General features: G+C 34.5%; 1 protein-coding gene across 1 annotated transcript in view; it reads right to left on the bottom strand.

The window, feature by feature from the left end:
- LOC5569758 overlaps positions 1-21,901 on the bottom strand; it is a 28,341-nt gene extending 6,440 nt beyond the window's left edge. Inside the window, exons 1-2 of the mRNA XM_021848380.1 lie at positions 20,395-21,901; positions 4,275-4,821 (exon numbers count right to left, since the gene is read on the bottom strand). Coding sequence (XP_021704072.1) covers positions 4,275-4,821; positions 20,395-20,954 — 1,107 coding nt within the window. The 5' untranslated portion in view covers positions 20,955-21,901. The remainder of the gene's footprint in view (positions 1-4,274; positions 4,822-20,394) is intronic.
- Between the last annotated feature and the right edge of the window lie 219 nt (positions 21,902-22,120).

The following is a 22,120-nucleotide window of genomic DNA, read 5'->3' as shown; positions in this document are numbered from 1 at the left end:
TAAAGATAACTTAGCATGTCCCAATAATAGCCCTTTTTTACCCGACTTGACCCACCGGAATAACTCCGGCCATTCGAACTTTCTGAGCAGAATTTCAAAAAAGTAGATTTGAGTACCTTGTACCTTTAAATTTAAACCTTATTTATAATTGGATACGAGTAACTGACAATGAAGAAGCCTACAAGTGGTAGTCGAAATACGCATATCTGTCAAAGATAAGCAATTAGGGCGGAATTAAAAGGTACAAGCTACTCAAATCTACTTTTTTAATTCTCTTCACTAAATCAACATTGAACTTTTCGCTTGTGATGCAGATAAGTCAAAAACTAGGTGCTGCCCGTGGGTCGGACTCAATTTTTCCTATACCTTCTTTGGTAGCGAAGAGTTTAATACAAATTTTTAAACCTGGAATAATCAGATCACCAAGCTTTTCTATTTTATGTGCTAGGTTTACAACTAAAGGGGAATTTTCTGATCCAATAGATTATAATTAAGTTGTTTAAGGTTAAATTACCAGAAAATATGAAAGTTGTTACCAATTTTATGCACAATATAAATCACCCGAATAGCTTGATACTGTTGTAGTCAGTGAGACCTCCTACTATACCATTTAATTTCAATAGAGTATGTATCCTTTCACAGATACGCGTATTTCGCCCTCAACGGTAAGGTCGACCCTGACGAAGGCCATACAATTGAGGTCGAAATACGCGTTTCTGTTGTATCCTTTACAAACTCTAGTATAATTAAATGGTATAGTGCTAAATTCGATTTTTTATTTACTTATAGGTATTCCACTAAACAACTCGAATATTTATTACCATTTTTTTTAATAAATCTTAGGTATTTTTTCACGTGATATGTCTCATATTTCCCTTGGAACACATAGCAAACTTATTGTCATCGTATAGAAGCAGGATGTATTTTTCATTTGAGGCTAAAAAAAATTAGCGACCTTTTCGAATCTTGAATCTCGTCAGAAAAACCGTTTTCCATCATTAGTGTACCGCTGGTTTTGAATTTTGAGATCAACATCAGAAAGTTGAGAAAAAAATAGGTGAGCAATGGTATTTAGTAAATACTATTTACACGGAGAAATCGAACCACCCAAAAAAAAATTCTTCAAACTCATATATGGGTTACCAGAATGATTCTCCAGTATATCTTCGAGTTCAGGAATAGCATCAATTCTTTCATTCAACTGCTTCAAACAAAGATGGCCGCTAGATTTTTCAACCTCAAAATGATACTCCCAAGTATTGGTATTACGTCCACCTTTTACGCTATTTTTCACATGTATGTTGGGCGGCAAATTAAAAGATAGCTTCTGGTTCAAAATATCAAGGAAGTGCTCAGCTAAAAAACTTTCGATTTTCTCTATAAATGAATGCATTTTTGGTAAAGTTTTACATTGAAATTACAGATATCACCACAACACTTACTAATGTCCCAACGCTCAATCTATAAACTTTATTCGTATGGTTAAAAAAATGATTGTTTAGTTCAATAAACGGTTTTAAACGGTTTTCATTATTGAGTTTATTTATTCCTTATTCCTGAATTCAAAGATACGTCGAAGAATCGTTCTGTTATCAGAAACGCATTATAAAGGAAAATTGTTATTTAATACCTGCTTTTTATAACTAATTAAGCTGAGTATCACGCTTGGTGATGCCAGAAGAAAGAAGAAGAAAAGGGGTATCCGTAACCTGTTTTTAGTGAAATTCAACATGTTGTGTACTAACAAGGAGACTCTTTCTACTACTTGAAATCAGGATGGCGTCAAAATCCAAGATAACCTCCAGATTGTTTCATTTTAATTGTACAAAAACTCGACATACATTTCAAAATCGTAAAACATGATTTGAAAAATCGTTCATTTCATAGGGTCAATACCATTATTTACCTAGTTTTTAGCCAATTTTACTTAGTTTTTTCTCAGCTTTCTGATGGTAATTTCAGAATTCAAAACCAGCGAAGGTTGAAAAACGTTTTTTCTAACAATAATCAAATTCAAAATGGCCGCCATTTTTTAGCTTTGAATGAAAGCTATATTCTTCCTCTATACGATGGCACTAAGTTTGCTATGTGTTCCAAGGGAAATATGAGACATATCAAGCGAAAAAATACCTAAGATTTATAAAAAAATGGGCTTTTTTGCAAACCGTTTAACCAGCTGACGTACGACCACCCCTTAGTTTTAGCACATACTAGCGATCAGTAACATAAAATTTGAATTCTAACGATGTGTGCCAATGGCGACCTGGTTTCAGGGAGAATAGCTCAGTTGGGGTAGTCGGGGCGGTTTGGCCAATGGGGTGGAATGAGCACCCCTTGAAAACTGCATAAAATCTTGAATTTACATCTGAAATAACATGCAACTCCAAAGCTGACAAAGAATATAAGTCTATAAGTCAGTGTTCTAAACTCAAAGAAAAAGAAATAAATGTAGTTCGAACAAATTAAGTACCCATATTGCCCTGAATAGCTCTTTCAAATTTCATCATTTTTGAATGCACGGAGTATTTATAAATACTAATAACTTTCAGTTGTAGAGAAAAAAATGAATTTGTAGATTATATGAAATAATTTCCAAATCAATAAAAGGGTGCTCATTTCACCCAATTGCTAAAAAATCAACTACTCAAAAAATGACAAATTTTTAAAAATCACTCATTTATTCGTGAACTTTATAGATTACGGAAATCATACCATAAGTCAACAGAAATCATTCGGGTCTAAAAATTGTCATAAATCATGCAAAAATCCGAATATTTTCACCACTTTTAACGACTCTTTTTTCATTCTAAAAATTCTAATTGTTTTGCATTGAAATTTATTGATTATCATCAATTAGGTTCAGTTTGGGAATCCCTGGATCCCTGGACTTTAGAACATATATCCCAGGAAACGAGAAATCCCAAAACTAGTCAAATCTTGGGATTTTTTGTCCCGGGATGGACACTAGACTGATGCAAATTTTAGAGTTTTTGCTCCCCTATGCTTAAACGATGTCAATTATGGTGAAAATCATTCTCCCAAAATTTGAAGCGATTTGGAAGAAATTTGGTTGTGCACACGCCATTTGAAGTTCATATGGAAATTACTATGGGAAAGGCAAATCTTTTGTGTTTAGCCCTCTATCTCTTCGTCGTAATATTTTATGGAAAAGTGAACAAACTCTTCTTATATGAAATCTTCCCAGCTACAACTTCGCCGAAGACCACATTTTGATAGGATGTAAGGATAATTTGTTATTATTGATAATAAAGTCTAAATCATGCTGAGTTGATCATTCAATTACTTTCAGAGCAACACTACTTTTTTGCTGTAGAACATAGTAGCCTGGATTACTTTGATCTATTTTTACCGCCAGGAGCACCACTGTTGCCTGCCGAACAGTTGGTGAAGCATGTAAAATGCAACCCCACTTTTTGATGATGAATTAGTAGTTTACGTAACAAGTTGCAGAATGACGATTTTTACAGCACGAGTCGTACATTTGTCCAACGAGGCTTGCCGAGTTGGATAACTACGAAGAGTGCTGTAAAAATCGAGTTCTACAACGAGTTGCGTACAACATTTTTTGCAATTTCGTGGAACACCACTGGAGGGTATCAGAAATAACATCTGGATGCTTGCACCATCATTTTGCAATTTCTGAAAATAGTTGGGTAATGAGTCATTACGTAACTCAAAACAGTTGCGTAATGAGAAAGCGTTGCGTAATGAACCATTACAGCACTGGTTCAGTTAGGTAATGACTATTCCCGCACTGCATACTTCAGTGCAGGAAAGTAGGCCGTTTCATGACAGATTGGCGTGATGAAAAACAGCCTATTACGATGAGAAATTGCAAAAAACAATTTTTCATGACGTCCAATCAAAATGTGGTCTTCGGAAAAGTTGTAGCTGAAAGGATTTTGCATAAGAAGAGTTTGTTCACTTTTCCATAAAATATTATGACGAAGAGATAGGGGGCTGAACACAAAAGCTTGGCATTTTACATAGTAATCTCCATATAAACTTCAAATGACGTGTGCACAGTCAAATTTCTTCCAAACCACTTAAAACTTTGGGAGGATGCTAATTACCATAATTGACATAATTAAGCATAGGGGAGCCAATATTTCAAAATTTGCATCACACTCTAATGAACACTCTAACCCCAACCATTTATGTTTTTTATAAAAATTGCCATGGAAATTGAATATACCAACAGAAAAATCACGTAAAATTAAAATTTAAGTTATAAAATTTATCCAAGTACTTACCGTGCTTCCAATCTTATCTGTATGTTGTGAATGATTTTTATTATTTTTATTTGATAACAATACTTCACTACTATTCGTAATTTCTAATTCCAAGAAAATTGGTCTTGCCGTTGTACTATATCCAGCATCACCTTGTGCTTCTGCATTATCAACAACATCTTCATCATAATCGTCATCATCTTCATCTTCATCTTCATCTTCATAATCATAGTAATAATATTCAGAATCCTCTTTGGTTTTTTCATTTTCACACTTTTTCTCACTACACTTAGAACTTGTAACTGATAGTGATTTCACCAATTGACTTGAATCTTTTTGATGACCCGCGTAATAAGGTGAATGTGACTTGTAGGTATTTAGTAATTCTTCAAAATAAGTTTTGCTGTAGGTATCAGAACCAGCCCTCTGCTGAAAATTTGATTTGATGCCGTCCATAGTGGTCTTTGATGATTTTACGGCAGATGTAGTCGATATGAAGAGAGGCTCTAATGAGTTTACTGTTCGATCTTTGATGCGCCTATTTCTTTTGTGGTTATCGTCTGCTAGGCTGAAAATAAATAAAAATAAATAATGTTTTTATCTGACAGTACTCAGTTAAAAGTAAAAATAAACAATCATAAATATCCTAGAATTTATTATTATTCCTGACATGATACTGTTATAAATATTTGGATTTGGTATTGCGGTAAATTTTCAATTGCAAATATAAAAATGATTAAGACCCTAAAAACTTGTTGATTATTTTGGCAGTAGCGTTACTCACGCCGTTATTGCGGTTGTGTTTAAAACTCAGGATAGGACAAGTTAAGCTACTGTAATTATAATCATGGGTTGCACGTTGAATCTTGGGGCCTACCTTTGCCGAGTGTTCAGTGCCCGCGGTTACAAAGCAAAGGCATGCTGAAGGAGTCTGGATTCGATTCCCAAGCGGTCCAGGATCTTTTCGTAATGTAATTTTCCTTGACTTCCCTGGGCATAGAGTATCATCGTACGATTCGTACCGCACGATACACAAATGCAAATGGAAACTTTGGCAAAGTAAGCTCTTAGTCAATAACCTTTCGGTCGTCGCGCGAATTTTTGTAACGCGAGTAGTCGCGCCTTGTACTTTGTACAACACACTTGGTTTTGCGAATATCCCAGGAGTCTGATCACTTAGAAAGATGACATCTTCGGCAAAATTGTTCAGTGGCTCAAGGGCTGTCATTATTTTAGTCAAGAAATTCGAGATTTTGCCACTAGGCGGCGCTAGTGAGCATGAAACTTGTGGTTCGCAGATCTCAGGATCCTGGCCATTTAGAAAGATGGCGTCTTCGGCAAAATTGTTCGGTAACTCAAGGACTATCATTGTTTGAGCTAGTTGATTTAAAATTGTGCCTCCAGGCGGCGCTAGTGAACATAAAACATTTTTTCGCAAATATCTCAGGAGCCTGATCACTTAAAAAGATGGCGTCTTCTGCAAAGTTGTTCAATAGCTCAAATTCTTTCTTTGTTTAATCCTTTAAGATCGAGATTTTGTAAAATAATGATAGTCGCTGAGCTTTTGAACAACTTTGCCGAAGGTGCTTGTCTAAAATGTCAAGATCCTGCAATATCCGCAAAACAAAAATTTCATGCTCACTAGCGCCGCCTGGTGGTAAAATATCCTATTTTTTGGTTCAAATAATGATAGCCCTTGAGCTACTGAACTACTTTGCCGAAGACACTTTCTTTCTAAGTGGTCAGGCTCCTGAGATATCCGCAAACAAAAGTTTCAAGCTCACTAGCGCCGCCAAGTGTCAAAATTTTGAATCAACTAGCTCGAACAATGATAGTCCTTAACTTACTAAACAACTTTGCCGAAGATGCCATCCTTCTAAATGGCCAGGCTCCTGAAATATCTTCAAAACAAGAGTAAAACTTCCATGCCCACTAGTGCCACCTAGCGGTCAAATTCCGAATTAAATAAAGTACCATCAGATTGCGCTTCACGTCCACAATAACTTTACTAAAGACCCCAAGTTTCTATATTATCTGGATTTTGAGATATACCGATTTCAAATTGTGGTTTACTCGAACCGTATATAGTGCTTTCATTATTATGCGATTTCCATGTACATTTGTTGATTTTACCGTATTATAAAGGGCTTTACTGTAAATATAAACTGTCAAGTATTGTTCTTAATAAGATTCTTGAGGAATACATTTTAGTTTGGTCTCGATAGATTTTTTTGTTTCAAAATGACAGCATATAAATCACAACTGTTGTACAAAGTACAACAGCGCGAGAGGCATCTCTTGTCCCAGTGATGACGTAATGCCAAGAAAAAGAAGAAGGAGACGCTGAATCTTCTGCAATTTACTTGAATAAAGTAACGAATTTAATTCCATGAAAAATCAACAATTTTCCATAAATCTTTATTTATCTCTATTTATCTTTATTAATTTATTTGCGGTAGTGTTAATATCATATGACTGCGGTATGCTTCCCCATAAGAAAATGGAAAGCTGATCTGAAAATACTCAGTTACTTATACAAGCTCTTATAAGACTGCAAGTTATAGTCAAAATACAGTGTATTTGTCAAGACATAAGTAATTAGGGCGGAATTGAAAGATAAAATACTCGAATCTACTTTTTGAATATCTCCATTAAGCTTCTGCTCAGAGGGTTTGAATACGTAATAAATATGAAAAATACAATATGGGTACACGTTCAACGAGTACATGACGAAAATCGATGTCTGACGCAATATAGGAAGCCCAAATATATACTTTTTACGGTTTTTGAAAATCACTGGGAATCCGTGCAGTTAGACTGCGTTAGTATGAATTCCTACGCAAAACACTCCCACAAAATGTAATAGACAATTTTGTGCTGAGCGTAGATGTCTGTCCTAACGTATATGTACGTTGAACCAAAATCAAAATTTGCGTATCTTAAAGACTACATTGAATCACTTAATAAAGACGCATGATCCCGTTCCAAAAATACCAAATTGCATGGGTTTCAAGTGATTGTCACAAACCGGAAGGCATTATCTTATAATTCACACAGTAAAAAATTGGGCACGACTGCCATTTCAAAACTAGTGCACATAAAAACTTGATTTTCACACATTTTATTCTTGTACTTTTCGAGAGCATATTTTGAATTTTGAGCGATTTTTTTCGCTGCTTGTTTGTTGATGGTGTTAAATTTCTAGAAGCCTCTCTTATCAGTTTTGCACAAATCCTGTTATTTTTGAGCGATTTTTTGCACGAAATTTGTGCTAAAAATATATTTGTCATTACCTATACGATGAATGAGCAACTATCACTTATTTTGATGGAAATTATAATTTTAGTATGGGAAGTTAAAACTAAAATTCGATTTCAGCTCTGGTCAATTTATTGAAGGATCAAAACCAATACCTTATATTTACGATACAATATGCAAAAGTCTAAAATTCTAAAATTAGTGTTGTCTATCCAAAAGTATAGATATTCGACATAAGTAAATCTGAAATGATTTTTTTTTTTCGATTGAAAATGCATAAAAGGCTATGACATCATAAAGTTATCTTATGTGGAGAGAAATTTTTCAGAATTAAACTTACCATTTTGTCAAATGTTTTCATTCAAAGTCAAAGAAAATTTCAAACAAAAATTCTTGTGAAAAACCTTATACAGGTCCGTCCCTGGGAGGGAGAAACCGATACGAAATTTCTGTACGTCATAGTGAGCCGAGATTCTGCTGTCACGAACTGTCACTGTGAGCCCGGATCTCAAACAATGGACAAACTCGGAAAAAGTGCGTAATTGATCAAAACATTTTTTGGCATTTCATCAAATGTGACAAAAAATCGATTGATAAGCTATTCATGCCTATTCAAAAGTAATGTCACGATAGCACCTTTTATTCTGATTGAATATAAAATACTTAAATACGCGTCATTTTACTTTTTCTAATAAAAACGAAAACTTTGGCCCTTTTTCAATGTTTGTCCGAAAAGGTGGAAGGTACACAACAAAAGAAAACTAGCGATTTTCATCAAGTCTGCCAGGGCAAGCTGGAGTTTTCTTGCAGTTTGAAAAAAAATCATGTCATATTTCGTGTGTAGTATCGGTGCCTCCCTCCCAGGTCCGTCCCACTCAGATTGGGTACCACTTCTAGTACTGCATTTGGTCCCTCGGTAGTGCAAAAGGTACCCAAGTTTGACAGATCGCAGTACACTTTTCACGGCATTCTAGATTACCTTATGAGCCATAAAATTTTGGGCAACTGCAAGGGACATGGAGCTCTTTAATTTGTCTTTGCCTTAGATACAATGTACTTGAACTCATCACATCAAAGGATTTTGATTAAAACATAAAGTATTAGTTAAGTTTCAACAAAACACAAAAGTAGGTTCTGTAGTGGCTAGATAAGAGTTGATTTTTTTAAATCAAAAATTTCAATGTAAAAGATTATTTTATCGAGCAAAATTTTCACAGGCAGCATTTGAAATACCCAAAGAAAAATTACATTTCATATTCATTTCATTGAAAAAATATTATTATTCTTGTTATCAAAGTCGTGCCCATAATTTCTGGGACACTCTATAAGCATTTTCTATAGATATCTACACAAATTTATTATGTTCAACTACTTTAGACGTTTAGTGGTTTGGTGATTTCAATTGATGATTTCACTCTCATTTATGCAACAACACTGTCATTTTGGCTCCTTGTGCTTGCTGAAAACTAATGAACATTGCAATTTCGGGAATTCTTAAGATTTTTTCATAAATCCCTGGATTTTTGAACTGAGAAATCTCGATATATTTGTGCCAGGAAATCCCCTACGAGACCCTATATGTGAGACCGGCACACTAATCAGTCAAAATCCTGGACAAAACCAAAACAATGCAATTCTTCATAGTTCAAACTTCCATTGGCCCAGATAGCCGTAGCGGTACACGCACAGCTATTCAGCAAGACCAAGATGAGGGTCGTGGGTTCGAATCCCACCGGTCGAGGATCTTTTCGAATTGGAAATTTTCTCGACTTCCCAGGACATAAAGTATCATCGTACCTGCCACACGATATACGCATGCGAAAATAGTCAATGGCATAGAAAGATCTCAGTTAATAACTGAGGAAGTGCTCATAAGAAACACTAAGCTGAGAAGCAGGCTCTGTCCCAGTGGGGACGTAACGCCAGAGAGAAGAAGAAGAACACTTTCAGTAAAACCTACATGTGTCAATGTTCCATTACCTCACGGATATCGACTCATGAACACACTAGAATAGTAGTTTACGAAACAAGTTGCAGAATGATGATTTTTACAGCACGAGTCGTAAGTTAAGGAGTTGCGTAATGAACCATTACAGCACTGGTTTCAGTTGCGTAATAGTAGTTTATGGAACAAGTTGCAGAATGATGATTTTTACAGCACGAGCCGTAAATTTATCCTACGAGGCTTGCCGAGTAGGATAATCACGACGAGTGCTGTAAAAATCGAGTTCTGCAACGAGTTACGTACAACATTTTTTGCAATTTCGTAGAAGACCACTTGAGGGTACCGTAATCCGGGGTAACATTGATCATTTTTTTGAGTTTTTCTTAAATTTTTCATTTCACAATACAAATGTTACAAGTTTTATATTTTTGAAACAAGTACTGGCACCCACCGCTTCCAACTATATACTTTATTTTGTTTTTCGAAGGATTTAAACATGTTTAAATAAATGTTTTAAGTGATTTTTTGATTCAGCTGATATGGGGTAACATTGATCATCCAAGTAAACAACGTTCGGTAATATTGGAAATGTCGTTACTTACTAAAATCATGGCCCCTGAAACCGAATATGAAGACCAAACTCTTACAAGTCATTTACTTTTTGAGTTATTTCAAAATTAAAAACACCTTGAACCACGGAATACGCCTACATTCTTAATTGTAATTAGTTAATGTTGCCTAATTGAATAAACTTATAAAAGATTTGACAACGGAATCGTTTTCGGGGATGCCATATTTAGTAGTAACGGCATTTTTCTTGATCACATCGTCTGCAGAACTCATGTGAGACATGAGTTTTAGGTAGTGTCAGTGAAAATGATAGAAATCATTGTTTCAAAAAGTTGACAAATTTACGCATGAAGTAAACGCAATTTTTACAAAAACCTCAATTTTCATTAGCTTATGAATATAAGAAAGAGAGAAACCATTCATGATTCGAAAATGTTTCATCAATAAATCTTTATTTGAACTTTTAACGAGATGAGTCATTCCGATCAATGTTACCCCGCTGATCAATGTTACCCTGGATTACGGTATCAGAAATTATATCGGAAAGCATTCACCATTATTTTACAATTTCTGATAAAAATGTTGTGTTATGATTCATTACGCAACTCAAAACAGTTGCGTAATGAGAAAGCGTTGCGTAATGAAACATTACAGCACAGGTTTCAGTTGCGTAATGACTATTCCAACTCTGCATACTTCAGTGCAGGAAATTAGGCCGTTCCATGACAGATTGGCGTGATGAAAAAAGGCCTATTACGATGAGAAATTGCAAAATGACTATTGCCGCACTGCACACTTCAGTGCAGGAAAGTAGGCCGTTTCATGACAGATTTGCGCAACGAAAAACAGCCTATTACGATGAGAAATCGTAAAAACAAAATTTCACGGTTACTATGATAGTCCCTCGGCATTTCACGAATACCACAAGCCCCTGGCAGCTTTACAAAGGATTTCTGTTCTGTGACTCGAAATTTCCATGAGTCGATGATCCTTTTACTATCGACTTAGGGTGATTCCACTGTAATTTGACCAGTCTCATAAGAAATCAATCAATTATCTGGCTGAAACTGGATAAGGTGGCTTGGATTGACCAATGCAATTTTTAATGCAATAAAATGTTTCTGCTCAGTTCCGATATATTTCATACATAATTGGAAGCTTTCATTTGACATATTCGCAGTACCGTCAAATTACCCCGTTGCAACAATTTTCAACTTCAAAGCTATATGGATGAAAAAATTGAGGATTCAGATGAGACAAAAACCATCTGGTACCCTAATCGTCATGTAAAGAATACCAGTATTTGGTTTTCTGGGATCAGGAGAAACGAAAAAAATGCATTTTCAATGCTACCCCTTATGTGGGGTAACATGCAACACACGGTGCTATCTGAAATACACTATTAAAAACTTAACCAACATCGTGTTATTATGATCACTTTATAATATTCTGCAGTGAAAGCATGGCAATAATCAGAAACATGCTAGTCTACTCTCAGAAATCTAAATATTATTGATTGAATTATGAGTATTAAACCAATTCGATTGAAAACTATATTGGCATTGCACAGGGTGTCAATACAAGGAAAATCTAGCATATCATAAGTCTTGACGGTTATTGGAAAGTCATTGAAACGCTTTGATGCAACTCTTCCACAAACACAATGGTATTTTAGTTTATACTTCACATAAATTATTTTTTTATACATATTTAAATAAAAGCGTCGTTTCACATATGAATATATATGACTTAAAACGGTCTCTGTTAGTATTTTGACATAAATTTCATCATATTTTATGCAAAAAGTTTCGAATGGCAGATCTGAAAGTGAATTTTTATACAGATTTTCAAAATTGTTCATTATATACATGAAGAAAATAAAACTAAATCTTATAATAATGCGATTCATGTAAATTTTCTAATAATTAGTACAAAACGTGTATTGAATTGATTGAGGTACAAAAACCTTAATGTTACTGAACAAATATATGTTCAATTTTGTCTTTTCATGTGTTTTCGATGACAAACGGCAATAAATATAAAAAAATAACTCAAAATTGATGTTGCAAGTTACCCCACAAGGGTAGTCAAAAAAGTTTTTGAATTTGTATAGTGTATAAGCATCAAATTATCAAAACTTTTATATTGTCAACTTGTAAAGCCTGTCCACGTTAAATTTCGGACACCCAAATAATGGCAGCAAAAAAAAGTTCGAGAATTTTACAGAAAGAAGGATTAACATCCTTGTCAACTGTTTATTTTGTAGATATAACTCTTTTATTCTGAAATAAACAATTGTTTTTGTTGAATTATGAGTAACTTTTTTTTGCTGCCATTTTTTGGGTGTCCGAAATTTATCGTGGACAGGCTTTACACTACTAAGTACTGTAACCGATAGCAAATGCCTCGAATGACATAATTCTACCGTTTATGTGGTACGAGGAACGTTTTTCAACATCAATTTTATACAATCCAACGTGTAATAAGATTTTCATCTCCAGCAAACCAACCAAAACCGAAACAATACCCTAACCCTCGCCAAAATCTTCTGTTGTATAAATAAGGTCAATAAATGGCGGAATAATTTATAATAATTCAACTCAATACTGAACGAAACGACAATTCGGTTACATGTCGAAATGTTGCATGTTTCACCCCTGTTGCAAGTTACCCCGTTTGACGGTACATAGAGTTCTCTTAGGTTGACCAAAACCTATGCCTCTACGCTATACAAATATAAAAATGTCAATGAAGGGTTACAGTGGATAGCTGTGGAAATCCTGATTGAATATTAGGCTGAGAAGGTAGCTCTGTCCCAGTACAGACGTTACGACCAAAAATAAATATTATAAAACCAAATATTTCAAAATTGGCCTAAAACAAAAATTTTTATGCTTTGTTTTCTTATGATTTTTTATGGGATGAATGCTCAGATAGACTGATTTTCCACACGCGATTGATGTATCACGCCAATATTGCAATCTTGATTGTCTGAATCTTTGTTGTCTCTCACCGCAGATCTCATTTGCCTCGGAGTCATAAAATAAATAGTACGTACCGAGCTGTCTGATTTACCTAACCGTGGTTGAAATATTTGCAGTAACGAATGTTAGTGTTACTCGCAAGGCTTCGCCACTGGTCTCTTTTCTATTTGCATTTTATATGTTGTTTTACTAGCACTTGTCTGTTTACCGAATCCCCGTTCAGCTTAATGCCTTGAAGTTGCACATTGTGAGAAAATGATCAGTGCTAATTTTTCATATAGGTACCTCGCATGTAGGAAGGAATTTGAAGTTGTGTTGGTTGGTTGGTTTGACTTTATTAACGAGATTTTTAGCCCTAGGCTAGTTCATCTCGGGACCAACGGCTTTACTTCCCTTCCGAAGGAAGTCGTCACTATAACTTTTTACGTCATAAGTGACTATGTCGGGGATGGGATTCGATCCCAGGTCCTCGGCGTGAGAGTGAAGTTGTGTTTATTACTGCCATTCTAACTAACTGCATTCCTTTATTCATTACCTTATTCATATTTGTAGGTTCACTTCAATACTGAAACTAATACTAATTATGATTAATGAACAATGATTAATCAAAAATGCCAACCATTAATCACAAAAATAAGAGTTCGTCATCAATCACTAATCATAATCTTTGCAGTATTAGTTTTAATCCATAATCGATAATCATAACACACCGTTACAAAAATTACATTTTTGCGTGTCTCAAGGATCAAATTATGTGTCTCTAGTAGATTCGAGACTGCTGTATTCAATGCCGTTCTTAGAAATATCCCAGCACGTAACAAATAGTCGCCAAACTTGAATAAAACACTATTGTCATTGATGATTACATTACATTTAAAGTATGATTTATCAAACCTTTTTGTGATCTTATCCATCAAGCATGCAAAATGGATCTTTGACTTTTATTCTAGACATAATTTAGTAGAAATTGCACGCTTAAATTTGACACTAGGCTTGCAGTCTCCATACAAAATTCTTCGTTTCTCTTACACGGCAAAATACAATACTTTTCGAAACAATCAAAAAACGACTTTTGAGCATCGGTAGAATTATGGACTTTGTTGATAAGTATTTTTATACACATCAAGTTTGAATTCTGTGGCAAATTAAGCAAATAAATTACCACACAAGCTGCCAAACTTGCGTGCAAGTTGTCTGAAACTTTCAACAGCCAAAACTCAAAAATTAGGCGTGCTATGATATTTTTCAAACCGACTATGAATTCAGCAACCCTTAATTTAGTTAATAGCGGTATTTTGGTGCCTGAGACAAAAACGTGTTCCGCAGTGTAATCATAAAAATCGCTAATTTTTCTCAGTAATCATAATCTCAATCACAAGTCAAACATATAATAAATCCCATGGATGATTTTTATGCTTCATTCGAAAGATTTGAGTGGTTCAGCAACTGGAAAAATGTTAAACCTTTGCTAAACAAACCTATGTTAAAATACTTACTTAAACAGTTTCAAAATCGATTGTCTAAAGCGGGCGGGCCATAGTTCGAATTATGTACGGAACAGAAGTTCACTGAGTGAAAAGAAAACTGCGAAGCGGTCATCCATGCTCATGCTCATGCTTAAAATTACCCAATATTGGGATTTTTTCAATATACTTAAAAATTGTCCAAAATTTTATGGCACATAAGGTAATAGAGCAAAATCTAGAATACAGTTAAAAGTGTAATGCGATCTGTCAAACTTTACCTTTTGCAGTAACAAGTGATACAGTACTAGCAGTGGTACTCATCCTGAACCCGACTACTATGTCTTTATTTCGTCTTCGTTAGTAACGGTACCCCCGTGCACCCCCGCTAATTTGAACGGTACCTCATGCAAACCATCGAGGTTCATTTTTAATTTGAACATCTAGTCACCCTAGAAACGTGTTTCTGGTTACCTCTTTCACTGTTTTGTTTTGATTCTGCGTTCCGTTCCACAGCGTTCCATTTCACTTTACTCCGTTCCATGAGCTAAATGACGTTTGAACCATTTTTAATCTGAACGATGTGCAAATTAGCGGGGTCCAGATTAAAAAGTGTTCAGATTAAATGTGGTCAAACCAACGGGGGTACCCGGTACGATTTTTCAGGTGTGGTTCCTATTATCTTGTCAATGCCAAACAACTGAATGGAGGATAACAAGTAAGACGGTGAACTTCATTGACTCATGTACCGAAGTGCGGTTATAGTTTTTTTTTCCGAAAATATTGATTATCCACTAAGTTTGAACTTTTATCCCACCTTACTCTATGCAAGTAACGCCTAGAAGATGAAGAAATTGATCCAAAAGCCGTATCATGTTTATTTGACACCATTTAACCTTCCTAGACAGCTACATTATCTTTGCGTAAGAAGGGAAGATAACCGTTCGCTTAATTACGCTTCATTTCCTTTGGTAAGAATCGGTTGTGTTTAGTTTTATGTAAGCAGTGGCTGCGCTGTGGTTAGCACTGTAATCATAATTAATATCAATAAACTAAAAACGTTTTAATCCACTGGGTAGTCAAATGAGAAGCAACACATTACAGGCGTATAAACAATCAGCGAACATGAAAAGTTCGTAATAGTTTTAGAGCACACTCACTTTTCAAGCAAGGTAGAAATTGCTCAGTCTTAAGCTCAAAGCACGACATCATTAGGAAAAATGATAATATTTTACAATACAGACTTGTTTGTTAAAACGTTAATTGCAGATCCAAATAGGAAATGCATACAGTTAGGAAGTCATTTAATTTATATTGCTTTGACAAATCTCTCATAAGTAATAGATTTTAACTCTATTTACCATTTTTCGTGAAAATTCAACTTAATTAGTTTTGAGAATATGTGGCACCCAATTGTAGTAAACGAAGCCTTTTTTTTAATTTTATTCAGTATCTAAACTTTTCGCTTACGAACTACTCAATCCATAATATACAGCTCATTCACTACTCCAATGTACATTTTTTCTGAAAGTGTTACATATTTTGTAAGTGTTTATATTAGACGAAATGTCCTAAAAGAAATAGGATATCCATAATATTATGGAAGACCTACATATGTACGGTGTCGAAACTTAAATTGCATTTTAGTGTCCAAAACCTAAATATTGTTGTTTTGCAATGTGAAGTGTTGAAACAATTCTTAATCTGTAGTATAGTGCAGTAAAAATGGTAATTTTGAAATCAAACTTACATTTTATAAACATGATTCTGATGTTCTTCTTTTGTCCTATAATTGCGGTTTATCGTCCAATTATTGCGATAGTGCTTCTATATTATTTCGGTATACCATAAAACATGTATTTTGTAATATACAAAATACAATCAATGCAACACAATGTCCGAGCATTGAAGTTATGCTCTTTTCATATTATTGACACTTCACGTTACTGTCAGTTTGTGTAACATTGGTATCTGAAACATGTAAAAAAATCGAATGATTTTTTACCAGTTTAGTCACCTTGTCAGTCGTATTTGAACAATGTTAATGCAAATAGACTAGTAGTTCTATCTGAGACAACTAGTCGCTAAATAAAAAGTACATTTGTTGACTTATGTATACCCTACAATGTCGGTGCCTTGTGTTTTACTCTAACTTTTATTAATCCGATAATGCTAAAGCATCAAAAAAATATTTGAAAGATTGCTTTACTCATCATCATATTTCTTATTTTGCATTTATGGCATGTGTACCAACTATCACTCAGTTTTCGTAATTTGTTGTTAAAACACTGTTTTTTGTTCATAAATATATATTTGTTAATAAAAGAAACTACGAAGTAAAGATAAATAGAAAACTTTTATTCGAACGAAAATATGTATGAATGTGTGAATGACATGAAATAATGTCATAAAAAACTATCCTAATAATATTAATATATTACATTTGGTATGACTATTGAAATTTTGAATTTTCTGAATAAGGAATACCGCAATAATAGGCTAAAAAGCTATTTTCATTATTCTATTATTGCGGTATAAAATTTTACTCAAAAATATAGATTTTTCCGTCTGTCCGTAGCTACAATTCTTCATGAACTAATATACCTGCTACATGTAATTGTTTTAATTCTACACTTGAATATTCACGCATACGAAATTCGTTCCTTAGATAGAAGGATCCTTAAAAAAAATCTTAATGCATGATTTAAAACTGTTCTTTCAACGATCAAAATAGTTTGATTTTCAAAGCATTTATTTAGTTCAGCTTGGGAACATTACATATCATTATCTTGAAGATTATCCATAGAAAATAGAGTTTTCGATTTATGATCATAAAATAATTATAACAATAGGGAATACCGCAATAATGGGCGATTTACCCGAACTGTACGGATTTCAACGAGTGATATCTTGAGAGGAATTAGCGAACGCAATTTAGTGGGCCTCATTTATCCAACGGGCTATAGTTCATTTGAATTTCGAGATTCCAAATTCATTCCATCCCATAAGGTTTGTGGTAAGATTTTGAAGAGGGTATTCTTGAATGTTGAAGCCGCAATAACGAGGAAAGTATTAGGAATAAAAATATCGTTTTCTTTCTACTAATATATGTAATGTGTAACAGTTGTTACTTCAGTGTCATTTTCATTTTGTATTGAAATTTGCGGCACGCTCGACGTCTTATGTAGTAATGAAAAATGAATAATTATGCTAAACATTGAACATGCGCCTGGAGTGTAAGTTTTGAGTATTATTGAAATCTGCTTACGTTAAATAGACATTTTGATTTGGTACATTTTAAACATTATTTGATCTAAATTACTCCACGAATTTCTTCAAATGATGTTCGACAAGGTTTCAATCACAATCATACTCAGTATTTAAACAATCAAATAAACATTGCCAAAATGGATCCTACACGTATTACACTATTATATGTATAAATAGGCATTTTTCATACAATTAGAAATATTTTTATGTGTTCAAAATAGGTGTCTCCAGTAAATTTGAGAATGGCTAAATCTGATGTAGCCCTAAGAAATGTTCCAGCACTTCACAAATTGTAGCTACTAGTCATCATAGTTGTATGAAATACTGATTTTTTGAATGTGCACATAAAATTTAAACCAGGATTTATCAAACTTTTTAGTGATCCAATTCATCAAGCATGCAGGTTAGGATCTAAACTCTCATATAAGGTATAGGTTAACGTATATAACTTGGACATGCATAAAATTTAGACTGGCTAGTTGCTCTATCTTAACGGGGCCTTCCTTAGCCGAGTGGTTAGAGTCCGCGGCTACAAAACAAAGCCATGCTGAAGGTGTCTGGGTTCGATTCTCGGTCGGTCCAGGATCTTTTCGTAATGGAAATTTCTTTGACTTCCCTGGGCATAGAGTATCGTCGTACCTGTCTCACGATATACGAATGCAAAAATGGCAACTTTGGCAAAGAAAGCTCTCAGTTAATAACTGTGGAAGTGCTCATAAGAACACTAAGCTGAGAAGCAGGCTCAGTCCCAGTGAGGACGTTAATGCCAAGAAGAAGAAGTTGCTCTATCCTGATTTCCAATGAGATGGTGATGAACATAAATCATGTATTGCATTATTAATACACTATGCTACTTATTAATGATGACCATTTTCATAACAATTACAAATGGGCTCCAAAGTATCAAAATTGTGAATTGTATCAACAGAACATCTGTGAAACCTACGAATGCAAAAGGATGTACATTTTAAGAATATACATTAAATTCAATAATAGCGCTTAGAACTGGCATTCATAAAAAGTTTAAAAGTGACAATATGATGAAATATGTCTAAAACTGAAGCTAAGTTCATCTAAAATCTTAACATGAGTATATAAGTTGATGCCAGGTGATGTCCAAAATAGATTATGGTTTTTGTTCAGTTTATATAATTTGGCAATCTGATGAAACAAACTGGAATCCGATAACCGAAAAAATGCATAAGTCACATGAAAACTTTTAAAATATTATGGTATGACCGTCTTTTTAAGAAACCATTGTGTGAATATTGAGATAACGCCCCTGTCCAAATTATATTCACATGAGGGTGTCTAAAATGTATATTTGGTGTCCGAAATGTACAACAGACAGACCGCTGAAAAACACTATTTTGGAAGCAAATGCTTCAGTTTGTAAGCTTTTTCTCCCTAGAAACTCAAAGTATAATGAGACATTGAGCATATAAGTAACATTACGTCATAAAATATTAATATCTAATGCAGTTAATCGATTGCCGTCTACAGACATATACTTAGCCTGTCCAAAATACATTATTTACCCTAGTTCGTTTAAAATCGCGCGATTAAAAACGCCTACAGTCTCCATAATAAATTTTTCATAATATATTTACTTTTCTAAAGCATCAAAAATAATTTTGAGGCATCGAAAGTATTATGTAACTTTGGTGATAAGTATTTTCTAACACATAACACATACAAGCTGGCACATGCAAGTTGACTGAAATAATTAAATAATGCAATTTCAACGGACTTTGTTTATTCGTGCTTTGACATTTTTGAAAACAGAAATGAATTCAGCAACGCTTAAAATAGTTAATAGCAATATTTTGGTGATTGAGATAAAAAACTGCACGGCAGTCTCTTTTACGTAGTCGAACGCATTGAACAGGATCCCAATGAAATAAATTAAAAAAAGTAGATTTTAGTATTGTAACTTTTAATTCCGCCCTAACTGCTTATCTTTGTTCCGCAGTGTAATTCTCAAACAAGAAGATGTTAGGATTACCCTGCATTATGATAAAGTGGTGGAGTAAAAGCTTTTGTTCAATTAAACGGAGTAAAGACTACAATTTGCATAAATGAGAATTATTTCTTCACGATTTGCATACTTTGACAGATTGTTTACTTATTACTCTGATGCTAATTATTTGTATATTTTTCACAATGTTTAATTTATTACGAAATCAAGTAACTTTCAACAATAACTAAATTGGAATCATTTTCTCATTTTCACATGTCTATGAAAGCAAAAAAAAACTGGTAATGGTGGGAGTCATATATGAATTTCCGCATTGTGCATTAAAATATTGTGCACCGGAAATGAAACTTTACAAAAGCTTTGCATTCGGATCTATTAATTTCCACAATACCTACCTCACGCAGGAAATCTTCAACTCTTTGATATGATACAAATTTTTAAAAATGAGTCATATTTCACTAGATTTCTCAAGACATACGGTTCTTAATACATATTGGAGAAGCAACCATTAGTGTTGAACGTACTTTAAAAGTTTACATCTCCCTATCTTAATTTGTAAGTGCGATTTATCAAATAATTAATACATCAATTGCCACAAGCCCTTTTCCTCTTTCCTTTTCTGAATGCGCGATGCACTCAGTGGATGGTCCCTAATAAAATATTATAGGCTTACCTAATGTTATTACGACTGGACCTGGTCTCCACAAACATCGGTGGCGGCTTATAAGATGAGCTAACGAGTGAGTTGAGTCGACCTTTCCCCCGGCTCTGATGCTTATGCATATTTTTGTTGGAGTGATGATGCATTCTTGTATGATGACTGCGTGGACGATGATGACTTGTATATAGATGGTTGTCCGTTCTAGAGCTCGCACCTCTCAAACTACTTTTGTATGCATAAAGTGCCCGCTGTGCACGAGTAATATGTGGATTTTTAACATAATGATTTTCGTGGCGCACGTGGTGTATATTTGGCGCTACGACCGCATGTCTGCGACGATGATTTTTGATGTCATAGTTTTCGAGATCAGGACTTGCTTTCGAATCCGACGGCACTGAAACTGCAGGCGCTGATGATCGGGATGACGCATCGCTGTTGTAATAATTAATGTCATCGTCATTAATACTTTTACTAGTTTGATGCGAACAAGAACACATTTTCACTTTCAAAAATAGGTACAGAAGTAAAATGAAAAACGTGGAAATCTTCGTTGCACCTATTGATGATCTCATTATAAAACACTTGCTTCGAAAGAGTATTGCAACACATTGAAAATTAGTCCACTTAACTGATGAATGAAATTCGTGTTGGATGATATCTTTTTTCTCTCAAGCTTCTCAGATTACAGCTCTTCCTTTCTAAATACAATTACTTCAACTCCTTTTGTCGATCGCGCTTGGAAGGCACTGCACACTTTATTTTTACTTTTCCTAGTTATTCGATTCTTTTCTTCAGGCCTCTTGTGTGAATCACCACCATTCGATGATCAAATTGTCTGTGCTCCGTAAACGCGCAGTGTGAATGATATAAAACAATCATTCTTCAATAATATTCGGTTTTCTAATTATTTATTTTCTTTTCACACACTTTTCTCCTTTCACGTGCCGATGATATTTGATCTTGTGAAATCTAATTTGAACTCTTTTTTCATTTCTTCCTGCTCTTCCTTTAGATTCCTTTTTGATTTGATCATTACGTAGCTCAATCTCTACAGATCACACCGTGGTTGATTCTACTTCGCTTACTACTGACAGGAGAATTGCACACCAATAGCATTTTAAAATCAAACATCCACTCATCTCGTAAAGGCAACAAAAATGACACACGACCGGTTTCAGAGCGAGTAAAAATATTTTTGTAATAAAAAAAAATATGCGAACGAAAAACCACTACAAAACGCAGACGCGAAAATACGATCTTTCCTGCTCGATAGACAACACTAGACTGAGAGAAGCAACGTGGTTTACTCTGAGTCATGTTCGCGCCACTGGCATGAATGAATGCGACTTGATCTTTTACTGAGCCAGGATCAATGCCACTGAATATGAGAAGAGATACTTGTAGAAAAGAGCAAAATGTTGTAAATCATATCTCCTTAGGAAATGCTTAGGTGAACGTTAATCATTTTATAAACATTAAACAACAGTTCAGCTTCCATCGCACACGCTGTTTTTTACGGTTTCATTTAAGAATGAGCTAACATACCAAAATGTTATCACTCAATCAACTGCATTTATGTAAAATAGGGGATTACAGACAGTAGTGGGACAGTTTTATCTATCTTCTATCTATCTATCTATATAAATAAAAATGGAGTGATGTTTGTATGTCACGAAATGGCTTCCGAACGGGTCAACAGATTTGAATGATTATTTTTCCGTTTTGTTCGTCAAGTGTT

This window comes from Aedes aegypti, chromosome 2 (assembly GCF_002204515.2).
Source record: "Aedes aegypti strain LVP_AGWG chromosome 2, AaegL5.0 Primary Assembly, whole genome shotgun sequence".
In the NCBI taxonomy this organism is placed as follows: domain Eukaryota; kingdom Metazoa; phylum Arthropoda; class Insecta; order Diptera; family Culicidae; genus Aedes; species Aedes aegypti.
The sequence above is the reverse complement of the archived record's forward strand: the minus strand, read 5'-3'. Positions and strand labels throughout refer to the sequence as shown.